Source organism: Chrysemys picta, chromosome 4 (assembly GCF_011386835.1).
Source record: "Chrysemys picta bellii isolate R12L10 chromosome 4, ASM1138683v2, whole genome shotgun sequence".
NCBI lineage: Eukaryota > Metazoa > Chordata > Testudines > Emydidae > Chrysemys > Chrysemys picta.
Window position 1 is genome coordinate 51,118,178 of NC_088794.1, and position 19,121 is coordinate 51,137,298.

The window sequence follows — 19,121 nt, forward strand, 5'->3', positions numbered from 1 at the left end:
AAACAAGCCTGATTTTCCCTACATGAGATAGGTGTAAATTGGTGTAAATCTGGATCAACTCCATTTAAGTAAGTGCTCATATACCAAGGGGATGGATGTTTTAGAAATACCTGAGACAGAGAAGTTTAGTGGAGTTACTTGTGATTTACACCAGCGTGAAGGAGATCAGAATTTGGCGCCAGGTCTTTACCAATCTGCCCAGCAGGATACAGAGATATAATGACAACTGGAACCCATACTGTGACGTTGGCCAGTTCTGATAGCTGTTCTGGAGCAATTTGTGACCACAGCCAGAATTTTTTTTTTTTGCTGCGCTAAAATGGGATCAGTTAGATATATTAATATATGCACCCATCATCATTTACTGGTAAAAAGTTGCCATGTGATCATTCTGGACCATAATCTCCTCTGTCATATAATTTATAATTACAGACATCCATGCCAAAAGAAATCCTACTCCAGAAAATAAATTAGTCGACCTCCATTTGACTAGCACAGGGGTGGGCAAACTATGGCCTACAGGCCGAATGCAGCCCACCAGCCATTTTAATCTGGTTCTAGAGCTCCCGCTGGGGAGTGAGGTCTGGGGCTTGCCCCACTCCGGTGCTCCAGCCAGGGAGCAGGGTCAGGGGCCACTCCACGCAGCTCCTGGAAGCAGCGGCATGCCCCCCTCCGGCTCCTACGCATCCCAACCCCAATTTTGTGAGCATTCATGGCCCGCCATGCAATTTCTATTCCCAGATGTGGCTCTCAGGCCAAAAGGTTTGCCCACCCCTGTACTAGCAGGTCCCTTTATCCCCAGGACTAGCAAGGATAAGAACAATAGGTCTCTAAACCATCCATTCTGCCATTTAGCCCCACCAACCTGGGCAGGTTCCTGACACACATGATTAAGCAACACATATTGGAGAAGCCAAAATGATGCTCTAAAAGGGAAGGCAGCAGAATGACAACACAATTTTAAAATAACCCTATGTAAATACATTCAGATGGGGAACAGCTTCCTTGGAACAGTCAATAAAGCAGGACCCTTCTAGTTACGGGAAGGAAACCAAGTGTAAGTCTGTAGTAAAAGCTATGTGACATCCTATTCCCCCATCTTAATTAGATGGCTCATAGTCTTCAATGCTTCCTCAGAGATTACAAAAATTCGGAATTGCTCTCTTAATATTCATGTATATTGATATCACGTATTTTACAGCCTTTCACTTTTCCTAGGTAAAGTAAATCTTATGACATTAATCAATCACCTGAGTGGGAAAGTTAATGGGCAGCAGAACACCCAGAGGGATTGGGGACCTGCAAAGGGGGCAGAGAGGAGATTTCCAATTTTTCTATTACAAAACATGAAAATCCTCTTAAAAGTTTACACTTACCTGAAACTCTCCTGCAGTGCAGTAAATGCAAAGCTAGCTAAAATTGTAGAAGGGATCACTGAGAACTTCTTTGTGCAGGGGAGCAGCTTAATGGGTCTCGGCATACACTGTTCCAAACAAGCAAATACTCTACAGAACCAACCGAGGCGCACTAACGGCACAGAACTCTGAAAGCAGGATCAAAGGCTTTAAATATACCCTCCTTTTTAATTTCCAAAGGTATGCACATCAGCAAGCTAGAGAAGTTATACGGCAGACAGGTATTTCATGCTAAGGCCCTGATTCAGCAAAGCACAGGCTAACTTTTAAGCACATACTGAAGTGGTTTGCTGAACCAGGGCCTAGATATGTGCTGTTTTCAGATCCCTTCCTCCACTTAGCAGTGGTTTTATACTGTAGATAAAATTATGAACAGTCCCTTTAACATTTAGGAAAAGTTGTGTGACCTGCAAAGTCTGGGTATTAGTTCCTTTACAGATTTTGCTACACTGTGCCAGGTCTGTAGGTAACAAAGCCAGCCTGCTGCAGCACCAGCTAATGCAGGTGGAACTGTATCCCTCATATGCTGGGAAGACCGAGTGACCACATCCATGAGTAACTTTGCACTAACACAGCAGGGCAGTGGGGAGGGAAGTGTTTCTGCAGCCAAGCCCATCATCCTATCACAGTATTGCCAGGGGAACTCCTGGAAAGCACAGACTTAGTGTAAAATCAGGATACTATCCAGAGACCTTGATTTTCCATGTCTGGATTTTGTTCCATTCTCAGTCATTGCCACAACAAGGCAGCAGTTTTTTAAAAAAATTAACACTGTGCTGGTAAATTCCTATTGAGTACTACTACTGCTACAGGCTGAGATTTTAAAAGGAGACTAAGGGAGCTAGGTACCCATCTTCCACTGAATTTCAATGGGAGTTGGGCGCTTGCCTAACTCCCTTAGGGTACATCTACACTACAGCGGGGAGTCGATTTAAGATACGCAAATTCAGCTACGTGAATAGCGTAGCTGAATTCGACATATTGCAGCCGACTTACCCCGTTGTGAGGACGGCGGCAAAATCGACTTCTGCCGCTTTTTGTCGGCGGCGCTTACTACCACCTCCGCTGGTGGAGTTAGAGCGCCGATTCGGGGATCGATTGTCGCGTCCCGACGGGACGCGATAAATCGATCCCCGAGAGGTCGATTTCTACCCGCCGATTCAGGCGGGTAGTATAGACCAGACCTTAGTCTCCTTTGAAAATCCCATCTTTTATTCTGCATTTGTCATTGGCAGGGAACAGGGAACACTATTAACCTTTATGAGGCAGAGCCAAGCTACGTTTTTCAGAATCCTTGGTGAAATCAGATGTGTGGGGCCCAAGCAGACTTCTGTAGGTATGGATTGGCATAGGTAAGGGACTGGCAGCTACTCTAGTTGTAGATTCCAGACATGGCAATGCAGGAGTTTGGCAGCTGGGGAAAGGTCTCTTCTGCTTTCCAACTCTTTTCCACTGTGCTCCAGCGACTGGTTCCTGAAATGTGGGGCCCTGTGAGTCTACGCACTCTGGACTTGCCTTGAGCCACCCCTGACAAGTTGGAGATGGTAAAACTCCCTGTCCTCCCCACAGACAATAAGATGGGTCCATAGAGGGAAAATGAGATGCTCCAGCTGCAGTCTCTGCCTTTCCAGCTTCGTGTTCTTCTTTTATAGGGAAAAGACTGAGATTACATTATTTTTATCTTTCCCTTTTTGCTTCTCCTCTTCTGGGAATCTCTTTCTGTATGTTTTCCTATACCAGGCCTTTTCTCTCTCAGCATTAAAGGCTGTTAGAGCTATAGCTGGAGTTTGATTTGGGCCAAAGAGCGGATCTAAACTCCCCTAGACTTTGGGGAAGTTTAGAACCAGATCTAGGATCAAACTTTGTGGCTGTGGGCTTTCTCTGAATATAAGCACAAGAACGTTCAGAAACAGTGAATGCACCCTCTCTCTTTTGCCAATCTCTCCCCCACAGCTCTTGGACTGGGCTCAGAAGATCATGCAAATAAAATCTGGATTGAGGCCAAGTGATGCAAAAAGCTGTATGTCTACTCCGCCTGTTAGCAGCTCCAGGACTGCAAGTGATAGGCTCCTTAGAGATACAGACATACCTGAGATAAATGTGTTTCTTTTGGTTTTAATTTCTAGATACAAACAAAAAGTGCCTCTCTAAATAACCCTAGCCACAACAGATGAAGAATCATTGTACATGGGACGTAACTCTTCCTACTCAGCACTAAAATGGTGGCAAAGCAGAGATTAGTGGCTACTGTTTGAGTCTTTCTTCTTATCCCAGTAAACTCTGTACAAAAAACAATTACTGAAAAAACAAGAAGCATTCCAAGTAGTCATTCGTTTTCCCATGGCTAAAAACTATGGGTCCAATTCTGCCGCCTGTCGTCATCTGAGTAAGAGCTCCAGGATATGGCACAAAGCTCTTTGTCTTTGCATACACATACTCCCATTGAAGTAGTTTTGCCTGTATTATAACTTCAGGAAATTACATTGTTGCTTTATTGCACCAGCAAATGAAACTATAAAACATACAAATCTGAAGAAAATGTACAGGGCAAGTTTATGTAGATGTGCTGGGGGCAGAAATGTGGAAGCAGAGTGCCAGGAGCCAATTCCCCACTCCCACTGCCAGGAGGGACCAAGGCACAATCCCTCCAAACAGGACACTCATGATAGTGACAGGGCTATGTCCCTCTCCTGCACGCTGTCTACCCAAGACAAAAAAAATTGCATCATCCAGTGGGCCAGAAGGGCCAGTGCAGCACGTGTACACCCCCTGTGCACCAGGGACCTCAAGGAGTGTGGCAGTGCATTGCCTTCAATGCAGACCAGTGCGTAAGATACACTGTCTAGCCCACACCATACAAATGGTCCATTAATACAGCCAGACAGCGGCTTATTATCGCCTAGGCTGACAAGGCCTAGGCCTAGGGCGGCAAATTTGCAGGGGCGGCAAATTTGAGCACCCACGGAGAAGCTCCCCTGCTCCAGCTCGCCTCCTCTGCGAGCGCGCCGCCGCGTCCTGTTTCTCTCCCCTCCCTCCCAGCACTTGCGCCGCGAAACAGCTGTTTCGCAGGGCAGGGAGGGAGGGGGGAGGAGGGGGAATGCGGCACGCTGGGGGAAGAGGCGGGGCCGGGGCGGGGATTTGGGGAAGGGATCCAATAGGGGCAGGGAGGGGGCGGAGTTGGGGGCGGGACTTTGGGGAAGGGGTTGGAATGGGGTCAGGAAAAGGGTGGAGTCTGGGCCGGGCCAGGGGCAGGCGGGGTGGCAATTATTTCAGGGCCTAGGAGTGGCAAAATCATTAATCCGCCACTGCAGCCAGGGCGTACAAGACCAGGTGTGGAGAGGGAGGGGTAGGGGAGCATGACAGTTGTTCCTGCCACCACCTAATAGAAGACCTGGTTATGCCTCTGTACACAACGCAGGTGTCTCCAATGCAGCAGGTCACTTGATACTGCAGCGCTTTCCATAACCTCATTATATTTTTAAAATAATTTCTAAGAGGTCCAGAGCTTCTAAAGAAAGGAAAAAGCTACAGAGAACTCTTCAGGTGGGACTCAAGAAACCAGCTCATAAACCTTTACAGTGCTGCACTGTGACAGAAGAGAGTTATTCTGCGAAGTGGACATTAACGTTGCAGAGCTCAGGAGTGGAGCCTGTCCGTTTACAAACATCTACCCTCTTGGCCTTCCTGTTACATGGATAAAAATAGCACTTTCAATTTAGCACGTGCTTTTGAAGAGCCAGTGACAAGTGGCATTCAATGTGAAATTAATACCTTTGAGGGGAGCTTAGTGAGACTCAGACTCTTTGTTACTAACTAAAATCAAAACCAAACCACAGCTTCATGTTGTGCAGGACAAAGTGAAATGGATTTGAGAGATAAAACTCAGAATCACTCCCAGAAGTATATCTTAATTTGCCTTATCTTCCCCTAATATTAGAGATAGAATTTAATAACTTCCATCTAGCTGATAGGAAACAGCTGATTTAAAATATAAAAGCACAGAATTAAAAATTACATATATGTTTTAGTTGAATTATCCTGTGTTTTTGATACTCATTTAAAATAAATTTAAAAAAATCCAATTGCAAGAGGCAAGTTTGAATATGCAATATAATTTGCAGGCAATTTAAAACGGCTTAGCTAGAGAATAAATAAATGGAGTAAAATAGCATTGGTGCTGGGGGTACCCTCTGGGGGTAGTGTCAACACAGCGTCCCATCAATCAAGGTCGTACCCACCTGGGTCAATCCCAGCCCCAGTCTAGAGCACAGTGATTGGCTGGCAGATGGTATGGTGCTCCCCAGAAAAGGCAGTGGCTGGTGAAGGCAGCCTCTTTCCGCTCTGCCTCCTGCATCTTCACCCACACTCCCATGCACCTAGCCTGTTCCAAATGTTTATTGCAGCTTCAATTTCATTTAACAGATTCAGTTACTAGTGGGTGCTATGTACATAATAGTTATTTTGCTTAGTCAGTGTTGGTTTGCACAGGTTTGGCTCTCTGAAGCAACCAGGTGGGCTCCAGCGTGACTCTTCAAACATAAGCACAGGTCACAGTCTCAGTTTTTCTTACTTTGGATATACTTTGGGTGGTGGTCTCTCAGCAGCCAGGATCAAACTGACCCTCACATTGGGGTTATGGTGGGGGTCAGGTCTACCAACCCTAGAGCAGTTGACAGTTTGGCATATACTTTAACCCAACGTTTCTCAACCGTTCCCACCAAACTAGAACCTTTCCTATCATTTAGGATAGGGCAAGGTAGTCATGACCCCCCTGTTGAAAACTCCTGACACAATCCAAAGGAGATGGGATTACCCCATTCTGATGGGGTGTTTGGATTCTTGGGAGCACTTACCCCTTAGTGAGAGATTTGGCGATTTCCTTGTGAAGTAGATTACACAGACCTGATTAGACCTTAGGGTTACATGGGATTCTACACTTAAAACACTGATAGTTCTGAGTGAAAAATCATGGGGAGGCCATAGATGATAAAGGGGCTGCTGTTACTTACTTGGCCACTGCCAGAATTTATCCCCCCTAACACTTTCAAAGTTTCAGAAGCCTTGGGAAGCTCAAAAAACCCAAATTCCAAACCTAGAAGTGGGCAGTAAATTACAGCTCCCATAGCTAACCTACGTACAGTCAGTATGTGTCCAACAGTTTGTTGGAAGCATTACAGAGGACAGATATTTTACACAACCTGAATTTCAAATTTCTTCTAAGTAAAATTAGAACAAAACATTTTTTTGGTGCAGTAGAGTGCAAACCTTAGTCCCAGAATATAGTCCTTGTAATCCTCACCCGACAGGCTACTGCAGAGCTCCATTCTGTTAGGGGCACAGCTCCCGCCCCTGGCTGAGGTGCAGGGAAGTTCTGTGGAGCTGTGCTCTGTGATGTGCCTGGAGAGTGGATTTCCTGCAGGGTCTCAGTATCCGATTCACCTCCTCACCCCATGTGCTAGAAACAAAGGTTCTGCTGTGCCCACTGCCTCCCACATCTGCAGTAGGGTCTAGTATTTGTCCCAACATAGACATTTCTTTTCACCAAGATTTCTCTTCATTTGACATTTACAGTGTAACTGCGAGAAACACACCCCTCCTCCACATAAGGGAAAATCCTGCCCTCCCACCCCCAGGTCTGGGGTTCGTGACTGCTTCGGAACCAGTACAGATCTGCTATATGGGACCAGGCCACGATTGCGCTGAGCCTCCAGCCATTCCCTCCACACAAATGGGGGGCACATCAGCTGTGGTAGACCTGAAACTGCAGCAGCAGCTGCAGAACTGCATTGTTGCCTTTGGAAGGATTCCTACACCTCCCTCCCACAGCTCCGTGGAAGAGGAAGGGTTACGTGATGAACAACTTTAATGCATGCTTTTGGAATGGACTCTGGGTCTGACTAAAGTGGCAAAGTAACCTTTGACATTAGTAAGTATGAAAAGGAAAACACAAATACAGTAGCATCTAGGGCACATTACCAAAAGTACAGACAGTGCTTTGTAAGCGGTAGGCGGCTGTTGCACACGCATTTCAGCTCAAGTGCTTCTCAGAACTACAGGATAATGCATGGTTTCAGAGTAGCAGCCGTGTTAGTCTGTATCCGCAAAAAGAAGAACAGGAGGACTTGTGGCACCTTAGAGACTAACAAATTTAGTTAGTCTCTAAGGTGCCACAAGTCCTCCTGTTCTTCTTTTTGAGGATAATGCATGAGACTGAGCATCAGAAAATAAACAAGGAACTAAGTGAGACTCACCTCAGCTTTGTTCTGCTTCTCTTCATATTCACTCTGTTCCTTTTCCATGCCAACCAACTTAATCTTCAGGTCGGAAACTTCTGCCATTAGATCTAGTTTCTGAGTCTCTAGTGACGTTCGACTTAGCAGCTCCTGAAAGAACAGCAGAGTTTTCCCCCTAATTATTGAATACAACACTAGCAGTGAACTAATGTATTACTAACATTTATGTGGACAAAAGTCCCTGCCCAAGGAATTTACACTTTCAATACAGATTCAAGATGACTTTATATCTTATTTAAGAGCCACATTCACTCAAAAGTATAATTAAAATGTTTTGTAACTTACTGTAAACCATAAGAAGATTTTACTTTTAAGGATTTAAAAAAAAATAAACAGGAATTAAACAGTAATAACTCACCAGGACCCAAGAGTTCTGAAGAAATTCAAGTATGAAATTGCAGAATTAACAACTGAGGTATGCAACCTATCACTTAAATCAGCCTCTATACCAGATGATTAGAGACTAGCTAAAAAAAGGCTCCAGAGGCGATCCTGGCAATTGCAGGCCGGTAAGCTAACTTCAGTACCAGACAAATAGCTTGAACTATAGTAAATCACAGAACTATCAGACATAAATAAATACTATATGTTGGGCAAGTCTCAACACGGCTTTTGTAAAGGGAAATCATGCATCAAACTATTAAAATTCTTTGAGACTGTCAAAAAGCATGAGGACAACGGTGATCTAGTTGATATAATGTACTTAAATAAATCTTTGATAAGTTCTCTCATCAAAGGTTCTTAAACAAAGTAAGAAGTCCTGGGATAAGAGGGAAGATCCTCTCATGGATCAGCAACTTGTTAAAAGATGGGATACAAAGGGTAGGAATAAATGGTCATTTTTCACAGTTGGAGAGAGGTAAATAGCAGGGTCCCCAGAGGAGCTGTACTAGGTCCAGTCCCGTACAACATATTCATAAATGATTTGGAACAGTGAGGTGGCAAAGTTTGCAGATGATACTAAATTACTCAAGATAGCTAAATCCAAAGCGGGAGACAGAGAGTTACACGGGGATCTCATAAAACTGAGTGACTGGGCAACAAAATGGCAAATGAAATTCAATGTTGAAAGGGCAAGTAATGCACATTGAAAAACATAATCCTAATTATACATACAAAATGAAGGATTCTAAATTAGCTGTTACTCCTGGGAGTCATCGTGGCAAGTTCTCTGAAAATATCCACTCAATGTGCAGTGCCAGTCAAAAAAGGTAACAGAATGTTAGGAACCATTAGGAAAGGGATAGATAATAAGACAGAAAATAATGCCTCTATATAAATCTGTGGTGTGCCCACACTTGGATACCGTTCTGGTCGCCCGATCTCAAAAAAGATATATTACAATTGGAAAAGGTGCAGAGATGGGTAACAAAAATTATTAGGGGTATGGAACGTCTTCTATACGAGGTGAGATTAAAAAGACTAGGACTACTCAGTTTAGAAAAGAGATGACCAAGGTAAAGGAGGGGAGTCTACAAAAAAAGAGAAAGGTCTACAAAATCATGAATGGTATGGAGAAAGTGAATAGGGAAACGTTATTAACCCCTTCACATAACACAAGACCTAAGGGTCACCTGATGAAATTAATAGGCAGCAAGTTTAAAACAAACATAAGGATGCACTTCTTCCCACAATGCACAGTGAAGCTGACGAACTTGTTGCCATGGCACGTGATGAAGGCCAAAAGAATTAGATAAATCCACAGGGAATAGGTCCATCAATGGCAATTAGCCAAGATGGTCAGGAATGCGACCCCATGGTGTCCCTAAATCTCCAACTGCCAGGAGATGGGACTGGACCTCTTGATAATTGCCCTGAACTGTTTATTTCATTGTCTGAAGCACCTGGCATTGGCCACCGTAAGAAGATAGGATACTGGGCTAGATGGACAACTGGTCTGACTCAGTATGGCTGTTCTGATGCACTCGCTGTCTATAATTTAAAAAACATGTGGCATTGCAGACAAGTTTGAAATAAGCATTTATTACCGTTGGAAAAAATAACTATTATATATATGTTATTACTGGAATTGTGACAGATTTATTAAAATATTAGAGTGAAAACATTTTCAAGTTCACCAGAATGCTCTATGCAGAAGAAAATAGCTGAAAAGAGATTGTTTTGCTATTGCAGAAAAATCAAGCAACTTGACTGTAAACGTAAGAGGAAAGCAGCCTTTTTTATCCCCTCCACTGTGTGTATCCCTCCAAGGATGTCAATGAATTTTGCAGCTATTTTTCCTAAATGTTCTTCCATGTAAGATACTAGAGAATATTTTTTTCAGGAGAATGTTTGTGTCTGAGCTATTTCATGGCCAAGACATCAAGCTGGAGGAGTATGTGGAGGCTGAATAAGCACAAGCACATAATCCTACACAAATCTTCAGCTGACACAATAGAAAAAACAGTGTATCAGATAAAATCTTTTCATAGAGTTTTCTGCAGTCCTGTGGCTGAGTGCCTGAATTCCAGAACACTTACCCAGACAGAGATTGATTTTAATATTACAATGAAATGATTTAGATTGACAAAGCTTTTTACAATGCATTATTCAGCAAAATATATGTTCCACAACATGGAATCCTACAAAAGGCCCAAGAAATCCACTTCTGTTGCTGCGTTAACAGAGACAGGCAACTTCTTTCCTATCACATGAAATGTACCCTGAAAGTTTTCTTTGCACAGTGTAGCAACTGTTAATTTTGGAAGAGTATGCATGTTGCAAAGTGAACAATGTTGAATGGAAAGTGATGTGATCTAACTGGAATCCAGCACAGAAGACAATGTCTAAACTGAGCCACATACTAAACTAGAAACATTTGGCCAAGGCTTTTGCTTAAGCAAGCGAGCTGAGTTCATTTTTTGAAGTATTAGAAATCTATGGCAGAGCATGGCATGCTTTGGATAGAAATAGCAAAAGTGATTCTCATACCAGTCTCGTGTCATGTTTGGAAAACATCCATTTCTTAAGCTTTATCTCCTCACGCCTTTCAATTTCCATGGCAGTCAAAGCCAAGAAAATAAGATGACAAAGGATATAATTTTCAAAAGCACCTAAGGTACTTAAGTATACCGCTGTCTCATTTTCCAGAGTGATGTATACTTTTAGGAGCCTAAACCTGGTTTAAAGTCAATGGGTCTCAAGTACCTAAGTAACCTTTAAAAATAGAATGTCAGCTAGAATGCCACATAGGCATATTTTGAAAATTTTACCCAAAATCTGAAATGGGGTACTAAAGAAAGGAGGCTAGACTCTGATCTCACTTGCATGGGATAAATCCAGAGGAATTTCACTGAAGTCAGCATAGCTACTCTGGATCTACACTGATGTTATTGAGATCAGAATCTGGTTCAAAATTATTATGTATGTATAATATGGTTTAGAACCAAGGAAGGATTTTGAAAAACCAAAGCAAGCAAAAATTTTAAAGTTATACAGTCACTATTTACTTAGAACCCAAATTTAATCCACTTCAACACTGTTTTAATCTGGTGGAGAATATTGTCTGGATTAAAAATAGTAATTGACTGTCATCTGAGCTGCAGCAGCAAGTAACTAAACCACTCACTTTCCCCACAGTTGTGCCCATTCCTGCTGACATTGCCAAGGGTATTTGGGCACAGACAGGAAAATAAACAGAACAGGAACAGCGTGTTTTATGCCTGTGCCTATGCAGCCCTCAAGGTGTTGCATCTGTCTGCTACTGAATTATTTCACTGAGTTACATCTGATTATTTCCTCTTTTGTTTGTTTCAGTATTTATCATTTAATATTTTATTGATGTAATGTTGTTCAGAAACTTTGTTCCAAGAATTACTCAATATATCATTTCAGTAGTGACTGATTTTTACACCACAAATTCTGTTTTCAAAACTGTGAGCCAAAACCTTTATAATATATAAAACATAAAAGTTATCCTTACACTTTTCAGTCTTCCTGGAAAGCAAGGATAAAGCACCACAACTACAGCATCTTGTAAAGGATCACTGTCCAGAAGTATTTATCACCCCAAACTGGCGCAGTTACTATTGTAACTTTAAATTAGAATTTTAACTTCAAAAAGGGAAACTACACAAAAATGAGGAAGCATGTTAAATGGAAATTAAAAGAAACAGTCACAAAAGTGAAATGCCAGCAAGCTGCATGGAAACCATTTAAAAACAACATACTAGATGCTCAAACAAAATGTATGCTGCAAATCAAAACAAGAGGACCAAAAACATGCCACCATGGCTAAACAGCAGAATAAAAGACGTGGTTAGAGGCAAAAAGTCATCCTTTAAAAACTAGAAGTCAAATCCTATTGTGAAAAATAGAAAGGAGTATAAACTCTATGAAGTCAAGTGTAAAAGCATAATTAGGCAGGCCAAAAAAAGATCTGAAGAGCAACTAGCAAAAGAGACACAAAAAAATTTGCTGTTACCTTTTAAGTACACCAGAAGCAGGAAGCCTGCCAAACATTCAGTGGGGCCACGGGACAATTGAGGTGCTAACTGAGCACTCAAGGAAGATAAACCCATTGCAGAGAAGCTAAATGAACTCTTTGCATCGGTCTTCACTGCACAGGATATGAGGGAGATTCCTACCCCTGAGCCATTCTTTTTAGGTGACAAATCTAAGGACTGGCTTAGACTGAAATGTCAATAAAGGAGTTTTTGGACAAACAGATAAATTAAACTGCAGTAAGTCACCAAGACCAGATGGTATTCCCCAAGAATTCTGAAGGAACTCAAGGATGAAACTGCAAAACTATTAACTATAGTATGAAATCTATCACTCAAATCAGGCTCTGTACCAGAAGACTTGAGGACATCTGATATAATGGAGATTTTTTTTAAAGGTTACTTTTAAAAGTAATTAGAGGAATTAGAGGCAGTAATAAATAACTTCAGTACCAGTAAACTGGTTGAAACTATAGTAAAGAACAGAATTATCAGAAACATAAATGAACATGATATGTTGGGGAAGAGTCAACACATCTTTTGTAAAGAGAAATCATGCCTCATCAATCTATTGTAATTCTTTGAGGATGTCAGCAAGCATGTGGACAAGGGAGGTCCAATTCATATTGTATAGTTGGACTTTCAGAAAGCCTTTAATAAGGACACACACCAAAGGCTCTTAAGCAAACTAAGCAGTCATGGGATAAGAGTGAGGGTCCCCTCATGGATTAGTAAATTATGGATTAAAAGGTTAGAAACAAAGCGTAGAAATCTAAGTTCAGTTTATACAATGGAACGAAGGAAATAGCAGGGTCCACAAAGATCTGTATTGGTACCTGTGCTGTTCAACATATTTATAAATGGTCAGGAAAAGTGGGTAAACAGTGAGGTGGCAAAGTTTGCAGATGACACAAAATTACTCAAGATAGTTAAGTCCCAAAGCTGATTGGAAAGAGTTACAAAGGGATTTCTCAAGGCTAGGTGACAAAATGGCCGTTAAACGTCAATGCTGATAAGTGCAAAATAATGCATACTGGAAAACATAATCCCAACTATACATACAAAATGATGGGATCTAAATTAGCTGTGAACATTCAAGAAAGATCTTCAAATCATCATGGATAATTCTCTAAAAACATCTGCTCAATGTGCAGCAGCAGTCAAAAAAAGCTAACAGAATGTGAGGAATCATTGGAAAGGGAAAGATAGTAAGACAGAAAATATCACAGTGCCACTATATACATCCATGATACGCCCACATCTTGAATACTGCATGCAGTACTGCCCCATCTCAAAAAAGACAGAATTAGAAAAAGTACAGAGAGATGCAATAAAAATGATTAGGGATATGGAACAGCTTCTATACAAGGAGAGATTAAAAAGTCTGGGGCTTGGTCTCCAATACATGGTTCAGGAGTGTGGAAAATCCACACTCCTGAGCAATGCAGTTATACCAACTTATCCCCCGACATAGTTTCTCCCATCGACATAGTTACCGGCTCTCGGGGAGATGGAATACCTATGCCAATGGGAGAAGCCTAGTTTCTTCACTGAATGCTACAGTGGTGCAGCTGCGCTGCTATGCTGTATGTGTACACAAGCCCTGGGACTGTTCAGTTTAGAAAAGAGTACAACTAACGGGGGGATACATAAAGAAAATCATAGATATGGTGTGGAGAAACTGAAGAGGGAGGTGTTATTTATCCTTTTGCATAAACCAAGAACTAGGGGTTACCTAATGAAATTAATAGGCAGCAGTTTTAAAACAAACATAAGGAAGTACTTTTTGTGCACAGTCAACCTGTGGAACTTGTTGCCATGTGGTGAAGGCCAAACATATAACTGGGTTTAAAAAAGAATTAGATAAGCTCACAGAGGATTGATCCATCAATGGCTAGTAGCCAAGATGGTCAGGGATGCAACTCCATGCTCTGGGTATCCTTAAACCTCTGACTGCCAGAAACTGAGACTAGACAATGGGATGGATCACTTGATAATTGCCTTGTTTCATTCATTCCCTCTGAAGCATCTGGCACCAGTCACTGTCAGAAGACAGGATATTGGGCTAGATGGACCATTGGTCTGACCTGTATGGTCGTTCTTATGTAGCTTTGTATCTTATTGTGAACTTGGTATGAAGTAATCAACAACATTTTAAAAAGGCTAGAGCACCAGGTCTGCTGCAACTGTTGCACTTTGGCTCCCATATATAAACTTTAGTTTGACTGCTTAACTGAAATGTTTAAAGTACTTTTTGAGTTTGACATCAGTTTGAAGTTTCTTTATTATTGTTAAGGACCATTATACAGCAAGAACACCACTTTAAAAAAAATTCTGTATCAAAAACCTGTGCATCGATGCAACACAAGATCTTTCTTTAGACTACACTGTATAGTATTTCCTTATGAAAGGTTTTGCTACAGTTACTCGTGTAGAACAGTTTATCTTATCCATTCAGTAGTCCGATGTTGATTTTAATGGTTCTGTTTGAGCAATAAGGTGCTAGTCAATGTAATAAGTGACTATTTTACACCAGCTGAGGTTCTGTCCTGGATCTAGAAAGTCTATAACTTTTGGTTTGATATAAAGCACAGTTTAAAGTTCTTGAAATGGATAACATCTGGAAGCAATTACTTTCATCTTCTAGCAGATGCTTCTAGTGAACAGTTAAGCAGCAGAATATAACTCATTTTGTTACAGAGAAATTATAGAGTACTTCAGTGGTATAAATGCAATTTGAAACCAGCTTGAATAAATATGCAGTTGTAAGAAAAGAAAATACAAATTTGTGTTGTTGGTTTTCAAGTTAAAAAGATATACATGAGATGCAGAAGGGTAATTTGGGCTACAGAGGTTTTAGGAGGATCTTTAAAGAGCCAAAGTCCAGTGTAAAAATAGAACATATTCTACAAAGATGTCTTGTTTCTAAAATTTAATTAGTATTTCTTTTAACTGGTCAACAAAGTAACTTGTTTAAAAAGTGACTTTTACCTCTTAAAACTAAGAAAATATTATTCCAGAGCAGAATTATTATAAAGAAAAACCATGCACAAGCTGTTACATTATGTACACCACGCAGATCAATGCACAGCAAACCTAAAACATGCATCCTATTTCTAAATGCAGATTTATTTCTGAAATGCTCAGAGTACATTGTATAAATTAGCATTTTTGATTTTTACATTAAAACATGCCTTTTAATAATTCCAATTAAATCTGGGCATGTGCTATTGCTCACTTTCAAATTCACACAGCAGATTTAGCTGGCTTGGAAAAGCACAGATCTTGTAAAATTGTTATAAGGAGGTTTTAAATGAAATAGGATAATTTAGAAAAAAGGCCTCTGCAGAGTGTCTATATAGCCCAAAATAAAGTAAGTACAGTAAGTTCCAGGATATTCAGTAGCCCACAGGAATAGGAGGAAAGTCATGATATACATTAATAGAGAAATCATAGAGAAGATTCTCAGTTAGGTAAGAAAAACTATTCTGCACAAATACACTGTGTGAAATACTCTGCTGAAGAGTCAGTTTGTATTTTTAATCTTTACTTAAATCAGTTTTGAAACAAAATGGTTAGAGACCTACCTGGTTAGCAAAATTCAGCAAGAACCACCACTAATGAGGACTGCACTTTTCAAGTGCTGTGTGTCAGCTGTGGTAGAAATAAGATATTGGCTTAACTCAAAACACAGCTGAGAGCAACGCACATGTGTAATCTCCATGAAATGGTGCAAAACAGTAGCAGACAGAGAATTACAGCTCTCTGATTCACCATTTGCACATTATATAGCTAAGCAAATGGAAAGCACTGAACTTACCAATACTCGGACTATTTGAATAGTCTTTGCATATATGTGTGAAGAACAGAAGTATCTATATTAAATGCAAACTAACAAAACATGTGCAATGCTCACCTATGCAAATAGCCACGTGATTAGCCAGTTTGCTGCTATAAACTTACTAACAACCAAAAAAGCACTGAATATATCCCCATTTAAAACTCTTGCACCAAGCCAGCTACTGCAAGTACTTGCTGCAAATTGTAAAGAAGTGTTGAAACTTGTCTACATTAGGGTTACCATATTTTGTGCCTCCAAATGGAGGACACTCCACGGCCCCCGGCCCTGCCCCCAGCCCCGCCCAACCCCGCCCCCTCCCCAAAGTCTCCACCCCCTCCCCTGCTTCCCGCGAATATTTGATTCGCGGGAAGCCTGAAACAGGTAAGGAGGGTGTGGGGGGAGGAGGCGCGGCCCAGGCTGGCCCCCCGGCGTTTCCAGCCTGGGTCGGCTCGGGCCCTGGGGTGCCGGCCCCGGCCGACCACCCCTGGCCCGCCCAGCACTGCCGGCCCCCGGCGGCCCGGCGCACCCCCCGGCTCCCGGCCCCGCGGGCCCGGCTCCCCGCGGGCCCGGCTCCCCACCGGCCCAGCTGACCGGCTCCCCGCCGGCCCGGCCGGCCCAGCTCCCCGCGGGCCCGGCTCCCCGCCGGCCCGGCCGACCCGGCTCCCCGCCGGCCCCCGGCCGACCCGGCTCCCCGCGGGCCCGGCTGACCCGGCTCCCCGCGGGCCCGGCTGACCCGGCTCCCCGCGGGCCCGGCTGACCTCCCGATTTTCCCGGACATGCCCGGCTTTTGGGGATTTCCCCCCGGACGGGGATTTGAGCCCCCAAAAGCCGGACATGTCCGGGAAAATCCAGACGTATGGTAACCCTAGTCTACATTCTGGTATCTTGGCTAACTGAAAGTTGACAGTATGACCCTTTCTGGGCAGCAAAACCCCCATGAGGCGAATAGTTATTTCAGATTTACACCACTGTAACTGAGATAGGAATCTGGCCCACTTGTATACAGGAAAGATGATAGCGAGAATGAATTAATTACAGGCTACAGTGGATCACACACAAAAGTTGATGCCCTTGCACCATTTCTCCCTGCATTTTTTAAGCCCCCTAGTGCTTGTGGGGGGAACCATGCTCTCCAATTGTATCCTGGCCAGCCCTTTCAAAAACACAAGCGAGGACAGAGTTTCATACACCCTCCCCCTGCTTCTTAAACCTATGAAATGGTTTGGCCAGAATCTCACCCCAAGAGGAGAAAGAACATAAATTCAGACCCATTTGTGTTCAGATCTTTATTTTCTAGTTATATTCTTAAGCGACAGTGTCCTGAAGACAGTCTGACTGATCCAAGACTCTCTGGCAATAGACCTCGTGGGAAACACCTCTTGTCATAATGTTATGGGGACTATCTGAACAAACTACACGGAGTCCTCTGAATTGACTATTGCTGATCATATGCCAAATGCAGGATTGCTATGGATGACAGATGGAATCAAATGGTCAAAGCATGGCTAGGCGTTGGGACTGATATGAGGGAGGAGCACAACATGCTGAAAACCAAGACTAGCCCTGAGGAATCAAGTCCTTCTTGCTCTTAGAAGATTAAGTTTACCACAGCCTTGTTTGTACTCATTTACTTGGTGAATCTTGGATAGGCTTCCAAGGCTAATTAGACAATAGACAATCTTCAATAGTGAGTCAGAGCAGAGACTCTGCACCTTGCCTCACCCTTTATAATTTACCTACAGATAGACAATATAACTACCAAATGTTTATCTATGTATCTATGAACTAAAGCTTGTCTAAAACAAAGACCTGCACTGGAACTGCCAAAACTCTCTTCTCTTCTATTTATTTATTTTTGACAAAGAGGATAGACTCAGGAATCTCTAGTATTGAACTCACACTTCAAAACAAACTTTAAGCAACTCTCAGCACTTCAGGATGAATTTCCTCTGAGTCAGAATGGGACATATATTTAGGGCCTATCCAAAGTGCTAAAGTCAAGAGAAGTTTTTCCACTGATTTCAATGGATTTTTGAAAAGTCCTATATGTTAAGTGGTTTAAAAAGAAGAAGAAGAAGAAGAAAAAGAAAAAATACCCCAATCACACCCATGATCCTCTTCTTCATTCCTCACAAGACAGAATACATGTTTTCTAAATTTAAGGCTTGATCCAAAACCAACTGAAATCAATTCAAAGACTCCTATTGTCTTCAATGGACTTTGAAACAGATCCCTGGTACAGCTCTTAGGCTATGAATCAAGCCCTAGTAAAAGCAGAACCATCATTACAAGTTTCTTCAAGAAAACATGAGAAGTTGATCTTGACACAGTCGCATGTCAGTCTACTCTCCAGCACTTGAGCTGATCCACTACACTCTGCTTTGTCATCCTCTACAAGAAACGGAAGGAAATTTTGCATAATACTAATACACGAAGAGTAGCTTATTTTTAAACCACTGTTTGTAAAGTGTTTGCACTATAGCTATAAAGCAGAGTTCAAAATAACCACCCGTAAATCATAAGCCAAAAGGATTCTAGCCAATGGCCCCACCCTTACATCGTGGGCGAGTCTCTGCTAGTCTGGGTTCAGCTGGCATGTATTTTTAGGGTAGCATTACATACTGATGCTACAGTGATATAATCAGATCCCTTACTAAAGGAACTTCATTAAACCAGACTTAAGCAAGCTCAATAAAAAAAAATAGGCAACATCGAAGTGTAGCACTTTTGGAGCACAAGTAACATTGGGAGAAACTCAAATTGTATTATCTGTTAGAAAATAAAATTAAAAAGCCAGAGCACATTCTGGAACAACATACATTATTGTTATTTTCAGAACAGTGAACATGCTGATCCACATTGCATTTTGGCTTAGATTGGTTCTATTAATACACGTTAAGTTTTTCCAAGCATGGGGAATAATCTTTTCCTTTTCATTTACTATTTAACACAAGAAAGACAGAGAAAGTGAACTGACATTCACTAAGACAGAGTCAATGCAGTTCAACATACAGTAGCTGAGCAATCCAACTATAAATTAAGTCTGGTATTTTCAAATACACCTAAGGGAAATAACAGCACAAGTATCGCTGAATGGCAAGGGGAGTTGTACCTCCCTTAGTTACTTTTG

General features: G+C 42.1%; 1 protein-coding gene across 50 annotated transcripts in view; it reads right to left on the reverse strand.

Annotated features, from left to right (window-relative positions):
• The window catches only part of PPFIBP2 (PPFIA binding protein 2), a 193,839-nt gene that overhangs the window by 61,004 nt on the left and 113,714 nt on the right, over positions 1-19,121 (reverse strand). For all 50 annotated transcript variants that reach the window (XM_065594922.1, XM_065594918.1, XM_065594908.1 and 47 more), the window contains one exon: positions 7,667-7,798. In XM_065594922.1, coding sequence (XP_065450994.1) covers positions 7,667-7,798 — 132 coding nt within the window. The remainder of the gene's footprint in view (positions 1-7,666; positions 7,799-19,121) is intronic.